General features: G+C 37.8%; 1 protein-coding gene and 1 non-coding gene across 6 annotated transcripts in view; both read right to left on the bottom strand.

The window, feature by feature from the left end:
- Nucleotides 1–19941, bottom strand: part of ARHGAP15 (Rho GTPase activating protein 15) — a 616474-nt gene that overhangs the window by 516925 nt on the left and 79608 nt on the right. For all 5 annotated transcript variants that reach the window (XM_040971526.1, XM_040971524.1, XM_040971525.1 and 2 more), the window contains exons 4-5: nucleotides 14280–14341; nucleotides 3578–3665 (exon numbers count right to left, since the gene is read on the bottom strand). In XM_040971526.1, the coding sequence (XP_040827460.1) occupies nucleotides 3578–3665; nucleotides 14280–14341 (150 nt within the window). The remainder of the gene's footprint in view (nucleotides 1–3577; nucleotides 3666–14279; nucleotides 14342–19941) is intronic.
- Nucleotides 8619–8782, bottom strand: LOC121150977. The gene has a single exon (XR_005883078.1). It is a non-coding gene; the product is annotated as a U1 spliceosomal RNA (small nuclear RNA).

Raw genomic sequence — 19941 nt, 5'->3', positions numbered from 1 at the left:
TTCTAATAAGTGTGAGCTGAAATAGAATGTCACCACAAGGCCCATAAGAGATGAATTTCTCAGAATACACGTCATTAAGGACTCAGAACCACTGTTAGGAATTACTATAGACTAATGAATTTACTACTATGTGGGAAACTCTATTTTTATATAAATGCACTTTGAGTACTATTATAAGCCCTGTTATTCCCCCTGAAGCTCAAAGTCCTAATGCCAGTATTGGGAAGTGGGAATATGAAGAGGTGAGATGAAAAGATATGACACTGTGTGCTTTCTCTCGTCTTTGCCATATGAGGATTCAAGAAGATAAGAAGATGATCTCTGTCTCTCTGTCTCTCTCTCTCTCTCTCACACCACAGCACACACACACAACCAGTTAGGGACCCTAAGAAGATTGCAGATCTGCAAGTGCCTGTATTCTGTAGAACACAGCTTCTAGAATTGTAGTAGAGGAATGTCTTTCGTTCAAGCCACCCACTCCGTGGCTTTTTGTCATAGCAAGCCTACCTGAATAAGATGTGAACTGAAAGAACTTCAGCGATAAACAAGAAAGGAAATCATGGACGGTGAGATCAGACATCACGTTATAACATGCCACACAAGTGTACTTCAAATGTTTATGAGAAAATGAAATTAAAAGATAAGGACATTTTCAGGCAAAAAAAATTAGTATCCACATATAGTTTTCCCATAATCTGAATATTCCATGAACTGATGGAAGACTCCTAGTTTCTAATCATTAAACTATTACAGGTAAGAATCAATAGAGGAAGACACAGTTCTTAGTCATGCAGGAGGTTCTGTGGAGACCCTCGTGGCTGACTGGCTGTATTTTCAACAGGAGTCAGTGCCCTAAACATTTTAAGCTACTCATACAAAACGTAAGTCTCTCTTTGTAAGCCTTGCGGTATTAACATTTTTTTCACTTGCATAAACTTCTAAGGAATTTCAAGTATGAAATTTTAACTTCATTTAATTTCTAATGAATATTCTATAGAATATTCACATATTTTCAAAGAATACATTCTAGTTCAATACATGTATATTTGTAATACAGCTAGTATGCATTTTTTTGTTTTTGTTTTTTATCATTGATTAATACTCTCATGCCTTACTGCTTTGTTCGGAGAATTACTGACCTCATTTTACAGGTAAGGATTGGCAGTTCAGGCAAGTTAGTAAATTCAGCAGCTATTAAGTGACAGAAAGAATTACATCCCCTGTGGTCCAACCTCAAAGCTGTACTCTTAGCTACACTGCTCCTTTGTCTCACCACTGCATTAGCATTCAAAGATCATCCTATAAATTTCAAAACACAGTTTAGCCTTTTATACCACATTTTGCACTCACTCAGGAGGCTCCTACTGACCCCTGGAGGAAAGGACAGACTTTCCTAAAGGACAATGAGCATCACCAGGTCGTGTCTAAGAGGGTGTAAAGGAAATTCTGAAATTTGAGCATAAATCTCTTTCCAAATAAAACCGCAGCATCTTTAATCAAGGCCTGGCAATCATTGTATCGTTTCTTGGAGACTGGAATTGGTAAATGTGGGCTATCCCACTAGGCCTTTAATACTCGGTTGAAAACAAATCCAAGAAGTTGACTCGCAAGACAATTCATGCAGTACAAACAGGGATCTGTAATTCTCTTGCCCGTTACCACAAAACACAGTTAGTTCCTGCCCTAAATTCACTTTGAAGACAATGAATGCCTGGGAAAAACCGTGAGAGCATTAAAAAGGGGGGCAAAAGTAATAAATATGGGCTGCCAAAAAATGCTAACAGGCTTCTTCTACAAATCGAATCCATTGTCAATCTCAAACAAATCTGAAGGTTGGACTGGAGGCATGCAATTAGTGAGCTAACAGGCAAGGTTTGCCTACAATGTGAAAAGGAGTTTTCTTTCACCTGTACGAAATTAAGCAGCTGATAATTGTACCTCCTGGTATCAGGAGATTAAAATAATAAAATAAAAATAAATCAAATGCTTTAATATGGAATCTAATCTCTCCCATTATCACAGCACATTCACACAAACTCTGCTCCAATGGAATTCTTCTCACTCAGCAGGAAGAAGATCATCTTCCCAGCAGCCAACTCAGCAAGGCAAGGGACTTTCCTCCCTTCCTGAGTTCTCCCTTAGAACACATTCAAGCAGAAGACAAAGGACTTGCAAGTAGAAGGGAATTGTTTTGTGCCTGGCTCTTGGGGGTACTTTATTTTTCCTAAAAAATACCTTACTGTAGCCAAAAAAATAAAAATAAAACAAAACCGTAAAACAAACTTCTTAGGAGGTTAAAAATACAAAGGACTAAGATAGATTTTAATTTATTCCTAATTAGTTTACAGATTGGACCACACAGAGACCAAAATCAGCAAGCCACTTAGGCATAAAGGCTATTTCAATTATCAGGAGCAAGCCAAATGCTACCTTTGTTCTTACTAAAAGCTCTTCTTTTTAAAAACATCTCCTAGAAAATGATTTTCTATTTCCTACTTAAAGAGGATTACATAGCAAATGTGACTAGTGGCAGCAGAGCAAAGAACTTTCCATTGTTTCATTACCTGCCAAATATAAATTAGTTCGTTGTGGTCAGCACTTGCCAGGAGACTATTTTCCCTATTGTCCGTCAGGCCAATGGACTATGGCAAGTTGGTTCTTCCCCCAAATCCTTCCTAATCAGCAGGCTGTCAGATATTACCTGCTCTCTGTCTGGTACATCTTGTGGCTGCTATTGTGTTCTGGGGCAGCAAGTTTTTGAGCTGGAACTGACCCAGTAACTAGTTCAAAAATGTTCAGACATACTCTTAAGCCTCCGTGGGCATATGCAAAGCTCTCCTCCAGGTACAGAAACACAACCCTACAAATTTTACTTTATTATAACTACAGGATACACAAATTGTGTTAGTTCCATTAGATGAAGTCATAGAAATATTGCGAAAGGTTAGCTGAACACAGTGAATGTCAGTTAGACTAAGATAAAAAAATGACTTTGTTTAACCCAGTGTTTTCTCACTGATAAAGCCTTATATTAAGGTGCCATTTATAAAGACTTTATTATTATTTATTAATGTATGAAGCACTTTATAGCATGCTAGATAACAACTTAAATTCATGTATTAAAGATGCACATACATGGTTTAATACGATTTACGTCTTATAATATTCTTTAAAACAGCTTCCCATAGCCTCATCGTGTAGGCATTTATTACTAATGCATTTTATAACATGTTTTATAATACATTATTTGAGTAAGTAGCTGCATTTAGTGATTATTCCATAAATAAGCATAAAGCATTTACAAATGGCACCTTAATTTAAAGTGTTACCTTCACATTACTACATAGCTGCTCACCATTTATCTCATTTTGTGATTATTCTCCAAATGCACCACTTAATAAAACAGACACCGACTTCTATTTCCCTTCATCTGATTAAAAGTTTATTGAGCCATTTCTTTCATCTGCTTTCCGATTTGGTAGCCTGTAGGATTTAGTGTGATTCCTGATGAAATGAACAATTTAATTCAACAATATTTCTGAGAAGATGATAATCGTGGAAGCAGAGAACTACCTACCATGTTGGACAGAGCCTGTTGTTTGGATTCTTTGTAAAATTCAATTTTTCGACTGGACAACACGACCCAGGAAGTAGACCAATTTTTCCTTAGGAAAAGAAAAGCAGAAGAAAAAAACGTTATCAAATGAAGAAGTAAAGAAAAAGTATGAGTGATATTTTCAACAAGCAAAGCCTGTATTTTAACAAATCTTCTTAGAAGTCTTGTTTTCATTGAAGTCTATAAGCTGTATGGGATTTGAATAATAAAGCTTTTGTTTAATTTTCTAAAAGCACAGAATATATACTAAAATTTCTCAATTTGGGATCCTCCTAAAATCTTTTAACAGCCAAAAATTCAATTTTTATGTATCCAAGTCCCTCCCTCACATAAAATGTCTGTGTTTTTATAGTAGGCTAAAATAGCAAAGTAAAACTAAGATGCAGAACATCTTTTTTCACTGTTACATCTCTTTGTTTTAGTTTATTTCAGGGTCTGAATAACTCAGGTCATTTCTTACTTCACAATATTTTTATAATGTTGAATCTCACTAGAAATGTATAAAAATAGTAATATATACTGCCCACTTTCCCTCATCAAATTGTTAAAAATTGAATGGACTAATTCTAAGTAGGATTAATGAGCATATTGGAAATGAATTTTCCTTTACTCTATGGATAAAAATGCATATGGGTACACCATTTCTGGAGCACAATTCTATGGAAGGCTTAAAAAAAATTTTTTTTTTTTTTTGAGAACCCTGTAAGGGCCTGGCACAATAATAGCCAAGCAGCTGAAGTGTCGTTTTGTACAAGGATCCTATATGGGCACCAGTTCTAATCCTGCCGGCACTGCTTGTGACCTGGGAGAGCAGTAGAGGAAAAATGAAGGCCTTGGGACCCTGTACCCATGCAGGAGACCCAGAACAGGCTCTGGGAACCTGGATTTGGATTGGCACAGCTCTGACCATTGCAACTACTTTGGGGCTGAATCAACGATGTAAGGTCTTCCTTTCTGTCTCTTCTCTCTGTATATCTGACTTTCTAATAAACATAAAATACATCCTAAAAAAAACCTATATGTCTTTTGACTAACTGATCCATTCCAATAAATATATTATACAGAAATAATGACACAATGCTGTAAGGTTGCACACATAAGAATTATGTTAATTCTAATGGAAAAAAAGCACAATAGATTGGTTAAGTAGTTGCTACTGGCTCTTGGTTATTGGTAACATAATAGATTCTTTTCATGGAATAATTAAGCCTGTACTGTGGAGGAATAGTGCTGTGGGGACATATTAATGCAGACTGTTGTGTCAAATTTTCTCGTGAGGCCAACATCCCATATCAGACCCAGCGACTGTGCTTCCACTACTGCTGCTGATGCATCCAGGAAGGGAGAGGAATCTGACCCAAGTCCTTGGGGGAGAACCACATATGTGGGAGAGCTGGATGGAGCTCCTGAATGCTGGCTTTAAGCTACTCCAGACCTAGCTGCTATGGCCATTTTGGGGAGTGAATCAGCAGATAGACAATCTCAATCTCTCTCTCAAATAAATAAATCTTTAGCAAATATATGTGTATGGTTCATAGCATCATGCTGTGATGTCTACCATAGACTGTCTTCAGATTCCCAGTCACTTCAGATTATTAACTCCAATCATCAAATGTCTAAATGCTGCTTTCACATGTGTGCCTTCCATAACTTCCTCATGTGCTGCATTTTCTATTAAAACATTACAATCTTGGAGTGGTGAATCAGCTTGGTTGTTGACATGCCTTCATCTCAAACTGAAGCATGTGGACTTGATACTCAGTTCTGACTTCTTATTTCTGCCTATTTTGCTTTGTTCAAATGACTGAACCCTGGAAACCTCATGAAAGAGCATGGTTGTGTTCCTAGCTCCTAGTCTGGTTCTTTTTAAGTTTTTATATATATTTGTTTAAAATGCAGAGAGATACAGAGAGGAGAATATAGAAACAAATATTTTTCATCTATTCACTTTGCCAAATGCCAGCTGGGTTGGGGCCAGTCTTAAACCAGGGTCCCACAACTCAATCTGAGTCTTCCACATGGCTGGCAGGGATCCAAGTGCTTGAGCCATCATGTATCACCTCTTTGGGTGTGCACCAGACAAGGCTAAAATTGGTTGCCCCAAAGGATTTTTTGATTAGAGATATATTTGTCTTCTATGAAAATAAACAGTAGAGAGAAGGAAAACAAAATCAGTAAGCTAACAAGGTGATTGAGGTCTTGCTAACTCATGTTGAAAGGGGCCAAGTGGAGAAGTTAGAGGATCCTGTCTTCAATAAGAAGCCTCATCAAGTACAGGTCTGTGTCCCATGGATAAGAAGTGCTGTAGGAAGGTTCTGCTCAAGAGACCCAGGATAGTGAGTTTGAGGGAACAGGGAGCAAGAAATGAACCTTCCCATGAACTTTTCTCCCAAATTGAATTAGGAGGAGAAATAGCCTGGCTATTAGCTTTAGCCTTGGCCGAGCTCCAGCTGTTACAGGCACTTGGGGAGTTAACCAGTGGGTGTCAGTCTCTCTCTCTCTCTCTCTCTCCCTCTTTCTCTAAAACACGCTTCTGTCTCTTTCTCTCTTTTTTCAAATATATAAATAACATTTCTTTTATTAAGATACAAAATGACAAAAATAATTTTGTCTTAACAGAAATATTTCCAATGCCTAGTACAGGTGCCTTGGGCAAAACAGACACTAAATATGTATTTATTGAGTCAATGATTGAACTCAGGCCTGGAAAAAAAATCTGCATGTAACAAAAATTAAATGAAATGCTGAAATTATGCTCTTGATTTTCTTTTGTAATTCTTGGTGCCTTGAGCATTGTATAAATATTAAATGTTACTGCCATAGTTAGTATATGGGTGTGTTGGTATCATGAAGATTATAGATTTTTGGATGGTAAAAAAAAAAAATAAAGATACTAATATACACAAATTTCTCCCCATTACATCAAAATGTTAGAATGTGCTTTTGCCTTAGGATTCACTTTAAGGCAATTGAATTTGGTTTAGAAAAGTGGTTTCAGAAAAGTTTACAGAAACACTTCATCCTAGAAAGCCACACAAAAGTATGTTAAAAATGAATATTTAAAGTTTGTATAATTTATTTCCACTTGCATGGTAGAATCTAGATGTTTGATTGAAAGGACAACTGTGATTCAGTAAGGTTAATATTTACAAAAAGAATTAGGTGCTGTAGCATGTCTGAAGTTTTCTTGATGATGCACCACTGTGTTAAAGGATAAACAGGCTCATAAGAGGCAGAATGTGTATTTTCTAACATATAAATAGGAACACAATGTTCTTGGATCCAGTCAGCTTCAAAAACATGGAGACAATGTTTCAAAACAGTAATGCAAAGATAAAAAAAAATACAAACATATTTTACTTCTGCTTTAGTGCTTTTTTCTCCTACTAAGTAAGTAACAGTAAGGTGAACTGAAGCAGTCTTGGGGTTTTCTTTATGCAGGACATAATTTAGATAGCCAGAAACAGAAAAAAAATAGTAGAACTTTTTTTCCTTTCCTTCCTTCTTCCTTTCTTCCTTTCCTTTTCTTCTCTTCTCTTCCCTCCCTCCTTTTCTTCCTTCCTTCCTTTCTTTCTTGAAATCCACATTAAATCTAAGTGTTAACACTTCCAGCTCTGTTTCTCTTCTTTTGTGAGGGAGATCCTATGTCTTATTTGTTTCTAAACAATAGTAAGCCCTGGATGAATGATTCTGATTTGAATTTGTTTCAGATTTTGATCATTTACAGGACTTGCTGACAGAACTCTATCATTGAAGTTGCATGGAATTCAGTTATCTCATTTTTTGTGTATAAGGACTTTAAACTGCATCAAATTGTATTTCTGTCGTGTGAATGAGACAAATGAGATGAAGAGAAGAGGCACTGTGGGCCTTGGAACCTTTGGAGTATGACTAAGCCTTTGTGCCTTACATGCAGTAATATTTTGTTATGAATTTATAAACTGCAAACACTATTTTATATCTCACAATAAAAGTAAAAGCATTTTCATGGGTTGACTTCCACTGCTTGAATTTCAATAAAAATATAAACAATAACATGCTGCTTACAAACCTTTAGATGCTTCTCTTTCATTTCAGTTTTACTATGATATTTTTCAAAGCATAAGCAAAAATTAGTTCAAGTGGCACTGACTTGATTGTCTAGTGTAGATTTAGTTTCACATGCAAAAATATAATAGAAGTATTAATACTTAATTTAATAATATGGAAAATGAGGCTCAGAGCTGTTAGTTAACTTACTCAAGGTCCTAGAGTTAGAGTTTTTGTCTCCAAAACCTATAGTTCATTACTTTATGTTGTGTTTTCTAGAAGAAATTAGGTAATATCATATTGGTTAAGGATACCCATCAATGTCAGATTTAAAGACATTGTTGGTTGAAACTTTGAAATTATGAAACTTATAAATTTTGACCTACTTTCTAAAGACTGGGCAAAGTGGTAATACTCTGAAGCTCCAGAAAGGCATATTGCTGATTTTTCAGCTATGAGCTTATCATAAGTATGAACCATTGTTTCTCATCCTCCCATTGTATGAGGTATGCCACTTGATAGTTTATGTGCATGGTGTAATTTAACCACCAAACTATGAACCAGTTATGCCAAACATGATTCTAAGAGTGGTTGGACAAAAATTAATTGCGTTAAACTGATTTATGTATTTTAATAGTAAGTAAGGCTCAAAGCAGCCTTTACACGATGAACTGTAACCTATCTTAATGTGAAAATAAATGGTAACCTAATGTAAGGGTTTACCTTTCTAACTAAGCATATGAATCTGAACTAATCGGAGCTGTTGAAACGCTAGCCCCCCAGGGACTGCAAACTGACCAAGCAGGGCTGCACAAGCGAAATAGCAACTACAGGCTGTTCCTTTTGTCACCTCTTTTTCTCCACCTATAAATAATTATCTCTAGGAAATTGGGTAATATGAAACATTCTAATTGATTTTTCTTTTTTTTTTAGAATGCTGAGGAGTTACAGAAATTTTTCCCTTTTTGTTTTAAAGGGAAGAGCATGAACACAGTCCCCCATTATCACAAATTATGCAGTCGAGTTTCCCACATTTGTGGAAATTGCAGGGGTCAGCACATCCGGACTGCAAGGGATGAGCCTCGCCCTGGGAAAACCACCTTTGTGATCATGGCATCTCCCCTGCCAGGTAAATACTGAAACTTTTTCTCTTACAAGTAAACTTTGTTCACTTCTACTGGTCTCAGTGTTTCTTCAAACAGAACTTACTAACTAAAGAAATAAAGGGAAGACTTAAAGGATTTTAATGCTAATGAGATGAAGATAGTCAACAGATATGGAAATAGATCTGCCAAATAATTCTTCAAAGCAGGTAATACCTCTCGAGTACATACAAGTAAACGGAAATTTAGTGGGGCTACATCTCACTTAATGGCAGAAAAGCAATAAAAACAGAATTCAGGCTACATCTAATAGGCCTTTAAAATAGTTCTCATTCCAAGGTACCAGGTGAATGCAGCTGTCCCGTCATCAGGCCTGTCTATGTGGTGTCCCCTGGCAGGTATGAAGAAGAGTGATACAGAACTGACAGAAACACTAGAAGCCTTCCTTGGCGAAAAGTCACATCTTGGCCTGCCGTGGGTTGTTTGGCCATGCTGAAATGTGTTCTCTCCTCCTTTGTGAGGCTCAGCAAGTGAATTCACCCATCTCTGAGAATCAGTTATTGTCTATAAAATTCATTATATCTTTTAGAAAACTGTTTTCCATTTCTACACACAGAAGTTTGTAAACTGTTCTTGAATGGACAAAAAGGTAAGCAAGACACAGAGTTCACGAAATATCCAAATTTAATTACAGTCAGAGGTCTCAGGTCTCCACACATATTTACAGGTAATAATCACGCTGGAAGGTGATAGTAGCAATTCAATGAAGGAGATATTCTAGCATAATAAATGTAAATATTTATTTAATATGTAAAAGACATCATACCGAGTGGTGGTGGTGAAGAAGCTAAATACAATTGGAAGAAAGTGAAAGTAATATTCATAAAAGTCTAATTTACAGAACAAACAGGGCACATTATCCAAGTGAAATATTTCACAAAGCTTTCCTGAAAAATCCCAGGCTGTGAATTTGGAGAAACAGAAACAAAATGCAAAATTAAAAAAAAAAAAAAAAACATATTCCCAAACCAAAAAAACTTAGACAGGCATCAGCTTGGCATTCTACAAAACGGTCACCGGATGGCAGCACAGAATAACAACAACTTTGATTTAGCTGCTAATCCGGAGATGCCCGACACAAAGGGCCCTAAACATATTCATTACCGTCCTAAGAATCCGTTAGCTTAAGCTCTGGCTACTGCACAGCCATTAACTCTAAACATCAGAGCTGTAGCCTGTGCCCACATCTCACATGATTTCTATTTAGGTAATGAACAGTGACAAACCAAAAGTCAGAGAAAAAAAAAAACTAACAGGAAAGAACCTCATAGCTTTTACTCTTTTTCATCTGAGAAGGGCACAGTGTATTACTGACAAAGGAAGGCAATTCCAAGTAACAACTGCTAATACACACAGAGACACTTCATTTCTTTTATACTTATCTTTGGTCCATATTTGACCTCAAGTATTTCTTTCCATGCTCCTTTGAAGAGGAAAGCATATGAATATTCTATATATGATAAGGCATACTGGGCCACAGTGCAGTCTTCCGTGGGGAAGTTATGGTAACAAAAGGAGAAACAAGCCCGGGGTACTGAAATTTCATAAACAGGTAGCCAGATGCATCTGTAATTCAAGCAATGGAACATAACTTTTTACCAGGGCCTCAGAGTCTCAAAAAGGCCTGGGCTACTTACAGTTTTGGGGACAGAATTCCCTAAATGAAGAAATCCTTGAGTTTCTTCAGGAAAGCTAAGACACATTTTCAATGTTCACCATTAAAAATTAAAGTTAAATGCACAATATATTCTGCTTTCAAGCCTGTCATTATGTCACTGGGGAAATGTGCCTAACCTCATTTCAAAATAAGGCTTATTTACGGCCTCTGATGATTGTAAGACAGAGCCAATGAGTTCTTCATTTCAAACTCCCTGTTCATATTTAGAGATAGGTCAAACTTTTCCTCAAGTAAAAATAAAATATGTAAGTGAGACAAAGAAATTGGGAGACAGGGAAGGAACGGAGGGAAGAAGGAAAACAGGAATGAATACAAAGTACAGATGACATAGAATGGATTCTTAAGTAGAAAACAATATACAAATAAATATGCATTAATTGAGAAAGGCTTTGCTATAGTTGGTGGCATGAAATAAAATGGCAAATTTTGCTTGTTGGCTTCATAGAGATTAACGCAAGAGAGAGAAAACAAACATGTTTGAAACAGGAAAATAGCTAAATTGCATGATATCAAAATATATAAATAATACTGTAGAGAAAGGACTGAATAATACAGGTGCAGTAAGAGTAATAATGCTGTACTATATAATTATTTCTGCTAAAGCATTTAGTGTGTTAGACAGGATAAGCATCTGATAATATTGCTTGTTATCTCATTAAAATTTATAAAAATGATATAAAAATCCTTGACAAATGGGAAAGGCATTAAAAAGAAATTTTACGTAAGAAATAAAAATTATAGTAACTGTAGTATATTATTTAACAGTTACTAAATTATCAATGGGATGAAAATTACACAATTTTTCAAGGTTATGACTACATTGGCCATTTTTTTCTCTACTGATAAGAACATTTAGATTTCTTGAGTAAGTCACATAGTAATACATAGTAAAATTCGTTAAAAATGGTCATGTAATTTGATCAAGTAATCCAAGATTAGCATCTACCTTTAGAAAATATAAAAGAAAACTGACAATAGGAAGCTTGCTCAATTACAAGTCTTTTAACATGAAATTAGACTCACTTTAAAAATCAAATACTAAAAGGAAATTGTGGATGATTTGGTATAGTACAGCCTGTCAACAAGGTGATATGTAATGTTATTAAACATGGTAATTATTTATATAATATTCAATTTATAAAATATTTATGATAAAAATATAAAACCTACATACTTAGGAAATTTACAATATCTAGAATTGAGAGACAAAGCATTACTATCTCAAATATATTATAACTTTGCTCAAATTATTATCTTAAAAAAGAAACTCCAGAGGAAAGAGTTAAAATGTATGAATTGTCAATTCGCAGAATAAAAAACGATGCTCAGCTGTAATGCAATCAGTGGAATTCAAACCAAAGCAACATTGAGGTTACTTCGTATGGTCATCAATTTGGCAAAATTCAGAGCATTGGATAATGAATGCGGGGGATGCTGATGTGATTATGGGGAAATGGGATCCCTTCATCATTGCCGAGTGAACTGGTGTGAATTAGAGCACTCATTCAGGAGAGTGTCTGGGAACAGCACTCAGTGGACTCATGAATGCGTGTAACTTATCACTAACTAGTTCTGCATTCCTGCATTTATCCCCTGAGAGAATGCTAACAAGTTCAAGGGAGACAGATGTGTCTGATTACAGTGTTCCTTGGGATGAACGGCACTGGGGCAATGTCGGTCTTTTTCTGGGAGTTTGGACAAATAGAAAAATGGGAAATGATGGGTACTAACAATGAATAGTTGAAGAAAAGAAACATCAATAGGTTTAGAGGACAAAATACAATGTAAGAGCTAGCAATGTAGAGCAGCAGGCTAATCCACCTCTTCTCACACCAACATCCCATTCTTGAGCGCGTATTTAGTAGAATATTTACATGGACAGTAGATTTAATGAGTACATCAAATACATTAGAAAGGAGGTCTATGGTCAATTTAAGTAAAAGTGGACATTGGAAATAAAACAAATCTGAGAAACGCCTTGCTCATAATGATAACACAAAGTCACAAAGACAGAGATTAACTAAATCAATCCTATACCTGAAGTAAGGAAAAAACAAAAGAAGCAAAACTAAACCTCATTTAGCTTGAAGTGGAAAACGTTGAAAAAACACATAATGTTATACAAGCTGATTAAAAGAACAATGAAATAGAGCACAATTGTTTACATGATCGTCAACTGTAACAGAAATTATATGCAAACTGATTAAAGTAACAGAGAATAAAACAAATACACAATGGTATTTGTTCTGATTGAAACTACCTAAAATGCCTTCATGATTCATGTTGAACTGACTGGATGAAGAGCCCTACTCCCTTCCAAGATTCCTTCTGACACTGCTTCTAGGAAAAAATATTCCTGGGTAATGGACATGGATGTTTCATGAAACCACCATAACAGAGCAGCATCTTGTTCTTGTTGGAACTGCTGACATGGCTCCGGGGGAAGACTGACCACAGTGGTCACTTTGTCTCCTAAGCCCCAGTGAAGGGTTGATGTGACTAAAATAGAGAAAACCTTTGGGACTTTTTCTTTAAGAGCCAGTCAGGTAACAAAGGATCTTGACTTATTCCTGTTGAAGAGAGAGACTGCAACACCTGCCTTAATCATCTAATAACATTAGCACAGGGCCCAGTAAAGGACGGTGCTCAGCCTAGGCTAGTCAAGCTCAGACTACCCCTGTTGCCAATTGATTCACATAGCCAGTTCTTCCCTGGGGCAGGGACTAGCACAGTCTCTGCATTTGATCTTCTTTCCTGTGGATCTCTCCTCTGGACCCTTCAACAGGGTGGAGGGGCTTTGGCAGAGTTCAGTTCATGAGAAAATTTGAGGTCTTGTTTGCTCTCCCAGAAAATTGAACAGAAAGCAGAGCTTGTTAAAAATTAAAATAGCCATGGTAAGTAAAGAGATGATGGATGTTCATTCCTCACATTTTACTTCATTCAAATAAATACATAATCCATTATAGACAGTGACAAAAATGCATTTGGTTCTCTTGTATTTTTCAGTGACATTCCACTAATTAATTTTATTACACAATTAACAAGTGTCTCATTGCATAGCTATTTAGTACAACTCTATGTGGCTGAACTGTTGATAACACATTTGGGGGTAAAGGCTTTGTCTCTCAATTTGGGCATTTTCCATATACCTTTATAACTTTCATATCAACTATCACAAAACTAAGCAGATTAATAGGACTGATAGGAGAAACAGAAAAACGGAGATAATGGAATCACCCTAGCATACCAGAAAATTAGCACTTTTTTCATTTCTCAACCTTGTTATTAATTTTATTTTTTCTTATTTTTTTGTTGTTGTCAAGGGAATTCCTGTTCCATTTTAAAATCTTTCACCTTCCCACGCTCATGACTATATCCTTTAATTTTTCTAAAACAATTTCTATTTTGAACTACAAAAGATCAAGTGTTCTGCCCTTCAAAATATTAGCTGCCTAATGTAAAACAGGAGATTTGTACATCTTGCAAATGAGTCCATTAGTCTTGTAATCTTTGAACCTCCAATCCAAGTCTGTGAATTTATTTTTTATAAGACTTCAAGTCTTTAGAGAAGAAGCATTTCATTTACATGTTCTGTGCAACAGCATAAAATGTAATGAATTTCTTTGAAAATGATAATTACCTTAGATACAATGTTGGTCACACTAATAGAAGAGAAGGCTTTTCTTGTTTGATAGCATTGGGCACTGATTCCCCAAAAAACAGTACCAGGAGAAACTGAGGATATGAGGAACTGGTACTGTTACACAAAAGTGACTTAAACAGCTCTTCTTACCTTAATTTCTTCCCTCCATCTGCGATTTTAGCTTTTTGAAGATAACCTTCCTTCTCAACCATCTGCCAAAAAAAAGAATGTGCATGTTAAAACTGTGACAAACTCCTATGTGTTAGTCTAAATGAACGTGTGCTTTTAAAGAAACATTGTGGTGGTTAAAGTGCCTAGTCATGGAACTCCATTAAATGGTGCTTGTATACTTGTTGGAAGGCCTGAAAGATCACTACCATCACAAGTTCATATCCAAAGAAAAATCTGAACTATCTATTACACAGTGCTACATCTTCTTTTGCTTTTCAGCCTGGGCACTGAAATCACATAGTAAAAACCTGGATTCAAAATGGTAAAAAGAAGAAACATTCAATGGCTTCCTTAACTGTCATTCCTGGAAAAGTCCTAACGTCTTCCAATGTTCCCGCTCAGGCTAGGGAAAAGGAAGAATTCAATGGAAGCAGATATGGCTACTTGAAGCGTGGAAGGGCATTTAGAACAGCAGCATTGCATGTGCTTGTGTCACACTGTAATGCTGGTCTCCCACTTCCTCCTTGATGTGGCTGCTTCCTTTTCCTGCAGGTGTGTGTGGGCTCTCACTGTTAAGACACCCGTATGCATGTGTGTGTGTGTGTGTGTGTGTGTGTGTGTGTGTGTGTACGAGAGCACTTTAATAGTCTACAAACTGATGTGGTTTTATTGTCATAGTACTTACAATAACATTACAGGAAGAGCACAATGCTGAATAATTTTATAGTAAAAGAAGAGATAACAAAGCAAAATAACCCCCCTGCATAGTGAAACTTTCATGCACTATATGAGGACTTCCTACATTTGAACGAGAGTTTATATTTTTTACTCCATTTTCTTTCCAACCAAACTTATTTCACATACCAGCTGGGAAACGGGCACTGATTGATTCTTGGCACACAGGAGAGTACAGAAAAGAAAGTGGCTCCTGACTGACATGGGTTTTAGACACGTCCATCAGGCACAAACCCTCTGCAAGGTGCCAGTAACCACCACAAGCTTGCCTTCCAGAAGCACAAGGCGTAGTCTCTCCCCGGCTGTGAAGGGTTCCCTTCACTCTCTCCAGGGCTAACCCTGCTGCTCTGGTGCATGTGTGACCCCTGCCTGTGGAGTCCAGGCAGTGAGGCTGCCTGCAGGTGACCAGAACTCCCTGAGCACTGCTCGGCCACCCAGGACACCACAGAGGCTGGGGTGCAGGAGGTCTTTGGGCTGTAGCCACTGAGAACGAAAAGGACTGGTGAGCCTGGGTTAGCCAGGAACAAACCGTTCTTCCCCAGAACATACACACACAGAACTGGTTAGCCTGGGTGAGCGAGGAACCAATCATTTTCAGAACACACACACACACACACACACACACGAGAGGAGAGGAGGGGAAGGGGGGCAGACTGGCTTTGCGTCTTCGGGTAGGCCCTCCCCCCATCCCCCTCCTTTCTCTGAAATCTAGGAGTTACCCAGGATACTAATTTAGGGCTAGTTGCTCTAATTTTCTAAAAAGCAAAAACAAAAAGCAAAACTTGCACATTCTGCTCTATTGGCCCTTTCCTTTTCTTCTTAGGTTCTCATAAACGCCATCCCATTACGGTTCTGTCAGGACAGCAATTTCTAGAATGGACAAAACTCTTCATGGCTTCCGTGAAAAGCCCAGATGACTGGGAGAGAACCTCAAATTTCTTCCAGGAAATTAACCAGAGCAGGCCCCCAATTAGAGTTCTAGGATTCCTGGCATTCCCTCTATGGTTCCTTCTAGACAAAGCAAAACGCCATATTCCCGCATTTTCATCAGGGACCCTTATAGCATGTGATTTAAAAAAAAAAAATCACTTTTTTTAGACTAATTACCCGATTGGCACTCCTACTCCCGCCGGTGATTCCAACTGTTTTCTTCACTTGGCTTGCCTCGAGAGAGCCCAGGTATGTCAGCAAGGCTGACACCCCATAAGACACAGGGGCCCCGCTTTGCCAAAGATGAGCTGGATGATACAGAAGAACAGGGGGACCCAGGCGCAGGATTCAGCTCCCCAGTCCCCCGTGTCCCTACGTGGAGTTTCAGAAGCCTTGGCCCCGTCCGAGAAAACAAGTGAGGAAGGCTCACCTTCCGCCTGAGCCGGCATCTGACCAGAGGGTTCCTTCAAAATGGAAACCCAGCCCTCGGTGGGGTGGAGTGTGTGCCGCTCACAGGCTGCGGTTTCCCTGAGAGTGACAACACGGGCTGGGAGGGGAGCTGCCCAGCACACAGGCCTGTCCCCCAGGCTGCTGGTGACACAGGCCCCAGGCGGCCTGTCAGTGGAGCCGGCCCGCTGCAGCGCCCGCCACACAGGTGCTCCGCGCCGGACATACACCTGCTCGGCCACACAGGTGCCTCCACTGCCTGGGCAGAAGGTGACAGGACACAGAGAAGCCGCCAGCGGCCAGGAAGACGGGCAGGCTGGCTGTGTGAGGCCGCCATGCCTGCTCCAAGGCCAGACAGCGCCCCTCATCGGCCGCCCAGGGCAAGAGGCAGCCAGTCCGCTTCCTATTGGAAATGCCCCTGGCGTCAGGAATGCGACTCACAGGTTTCTTAAAGGAGACTCGACAAATTTCCTGTGATAAGCATACTATGCAAATTGATTTGTTGACACCCAACAATATCTACAACAGAGGTTTTAATTTCGTAGCGCCTTATTTCAACCCTCTTTTGGCTGCTCCAGAGGTTCCATCTCAAGTCTTTAGATCCTTTTCATCTTTTCTCTCAGTGAATTTCCAGCACCCGTTCAATCACACTATATGCTGAAAGTTTGAATTTATCTGCGTTAGAGCTGAGGTCCATCGTCTATGAGGTCATTCTCTGATAATAATCCTCCACTTCTATCATGCCTTCATTGAAAAAACATCAGAATAAATTGTAAGTCTACTTTAAAATTCAGTTTTTTCTGCCTTTGTTAGAAAGTCTTTCCAGGATTCTTCTGGAATTTATTTCAGAAAACCCTTACCTCAATCTCAATGTTCAAGCTACCATTACCACTACAGTAGAATTTATCAGATCATATTGCAATTATCTGCTTACTTAACTGGACCTGCACCTGTCAAGCAAAGGACCATATGTTCCACACCTGGATTCCTGACTTAGAGTGGTTAGAGACACCAGTAACACAGGTGGTCTCCAAGAACGAATGAATTAAATCTTCATAGAAAACTAGGTAAGCTAAAAAGCAACTCATCTTCAGTATGAACAGGTGAAAGAGATACTTGGTAACCAGTCTTTTTAACAGCTCACCACATGCACCACTAACAGTTAAAGAGCCACTGGTTTATAAGACATACTATGATTTAGGTGAGAGTGTCTATGATTTGTTCATTCCCAACATGGAGAACAATACTGAACTGGCAGAATATATTTTATGAGCACAGTTTCGACTGAGTAAATAATGAAGGTAATGATGATGATTTATGACAACACTAGTGAAATATTTGTCACACATCCACCGTTTCAACAGCTCCCCACAAGCCTGTGACTAAAGAAGCTTTTGTGGATACCTTTTAGAAACTCTTCTTACATTTGAACACAAATAGTCACCTGAATTTTGTTTTAACCTTTCAGTTAAAACTGCTTTTTTGCTTTTTGGTGCCAGAGAATTTTATTAGTGTATCCTGAAAAACTGTATAATAAGTTCAGTGTTTAACTCTAAGTATTATTGATTTCCACAAATGTTAGGGGGAAAATGTTTTTTTTTTCCCAATAGCAATTAGCATCCCAGTAGAGGCCCCTTAATTTAGAAATGTACATTGAGAAATTTTGTTGGGCAACCATAGGCAAAATTTAAACTTTCTTCTAATGAAAATAAAACAGTTAACCAAAATTCTGCATGTATCTTTTTTTATAAAGCCACAAACTTGTCAACCCAGTATAAAACTGATGGATATGTTCTAAACTATGAGGGTTGCCTGTTTTTTTTTCCCCAGAAAGGATTATTCACTAAAAGATCCCTGGGTGGACACTTTGATACCCACAGAGATGCATCATTGATTACTCTTTCTCTGAAAGGAGAAAGGAAATACAAAGTACAAGGCTAATCCTCTTATAGAGAGACATCCAAATAAACAGAATATACAGTATAAAATTCTTTCCCCTTGAACACATAAGTAATGTTCTCCCAGATAGCGGTGGGCATTTCCAAGGACACCTCAGGCTGGAGTCAAGTTTGGATTCAACAGATGTGATCTCCTTGCTTTCAATGGCTGAGTCTGTTCCTGTGGTCTTGAATCAATGCAACAGACTCCCCAGGAATGACCATGCAGAATTCCTAGAAATCATTACCACAAACCAACAGCTCTGGTTTTTACTAGTGCCTACTATAGTGATTGCAACTATTTATATTTTCTCATTACTACAGCTGTGTGCCTGCACATTTCTACCTATTGTTATGTTCATGGCCTATTATGTGTTTATTCTCACTTCTGGGACCATCTCCATGATCTCTTTATGTCCATTCACTTATTCTTCTTACCAATTTTCAATCAAGAACACTCCAAAATGCTCAGTGCACAGCTCACAAGGAAACTTCAAAGACTAATAGAAGAATCTTAACCTGATTAAGACTATGAGCTCACATCCAAGATATTCCTGTTTATCGTTTGTGCAGGCTGGATATACTCCTTTGGTTATTCTGAGAGCCTCAGGATGACCTGAAATAAGTCTTAGGGTGAATAGAAGATCATTATGTATTTCATATATGGATTTACATATATTAACTTATTAATAACTCAAACTGGTCATCCATGTGTCAAGCCCATGATCTGAAGAATCAATCATCTGTATGTTACAATTGATTACATGGACTACATATGATCAAAATGGTTTTGTTATCAGAAACTTTGAAAATTATGTATAAAATTTTGTCAAACTTTAGTATTGTTTTAAGGCCAAATTGTGATTCTTTAAAGTGATAGCTCTCTTTGAATTATGCGATCTTTCAGAAATGTCAATAATCATCTAGCTACTATGTCTTATTTCCCGAGTTTTTTATTTGATGTCCCCTGAAAGCACTACTTAACATTAAATGGCTGGGAACATCAGCTATTTGTCCAGATTGGAATCCAGCCAGTGTGCCAGCACTGAGGGAGTATGCAGCAGACACATCCTTGCTGAGATACTGATGAGAAGAATGAATGGCAGCAGGAAACCTGAATAGCACCTGTTTATCAACCTACATTGGAGACAAGACAAAGCAGGAAAGGGAAAGACAACCTTTGATGAATAGTGACAATCATGAAACAACGTCCAGCCTGTAACCCTTTGTACAGACACTGCAATTCTTTATGTGAAGGTTTCATGTTGTTCTCAGACACAACTGCAAACAATGAATTTTCATCTATACCAGTTTACCAGAAGAATATCCTTAACCTTTAGGCTTATAAACTTCCATCATGTTTTACTGAGAAGGGTTTATCTTTTAACACCAGAATCATATAGTCCTTATGTCTCCTTCTAATATTTTCTCTGCCTAGGTATTTAAGCTATTACTCTTTCCTTTCATTATGATTCTGGCAGCCATCTGACTCCAAGTCTTTTGATCATAGAAAGTGGGTTACTGAAACAGTAATCAGAATATTTTCCTGTAATAGACTATGACACAGTCCCAAAGGGTCATTATCTCTATAA

The sequence above is a fragment of the Ochotona curzoniae genome, unplaced genomic scaffold (genome assembly GCF_017591425.1).
Source record: "Ochotona curzoniae isolate NIBS_2020 unplaced genomic scaffold, NIBS_Ocur_1.0 contig_2210, whole genome shotgun sequence".
NCBI classification, from domain to species: domain Eukaryota; kingdom Metazoa; phylum Chordata; class Mammalia; order Lagomorpha; family Ochotonidae; genus Ochotona; species Ochotona curzoniae.
This window is presented reverse-complemented; position numbering and strand designations above follow the sequence as displayed.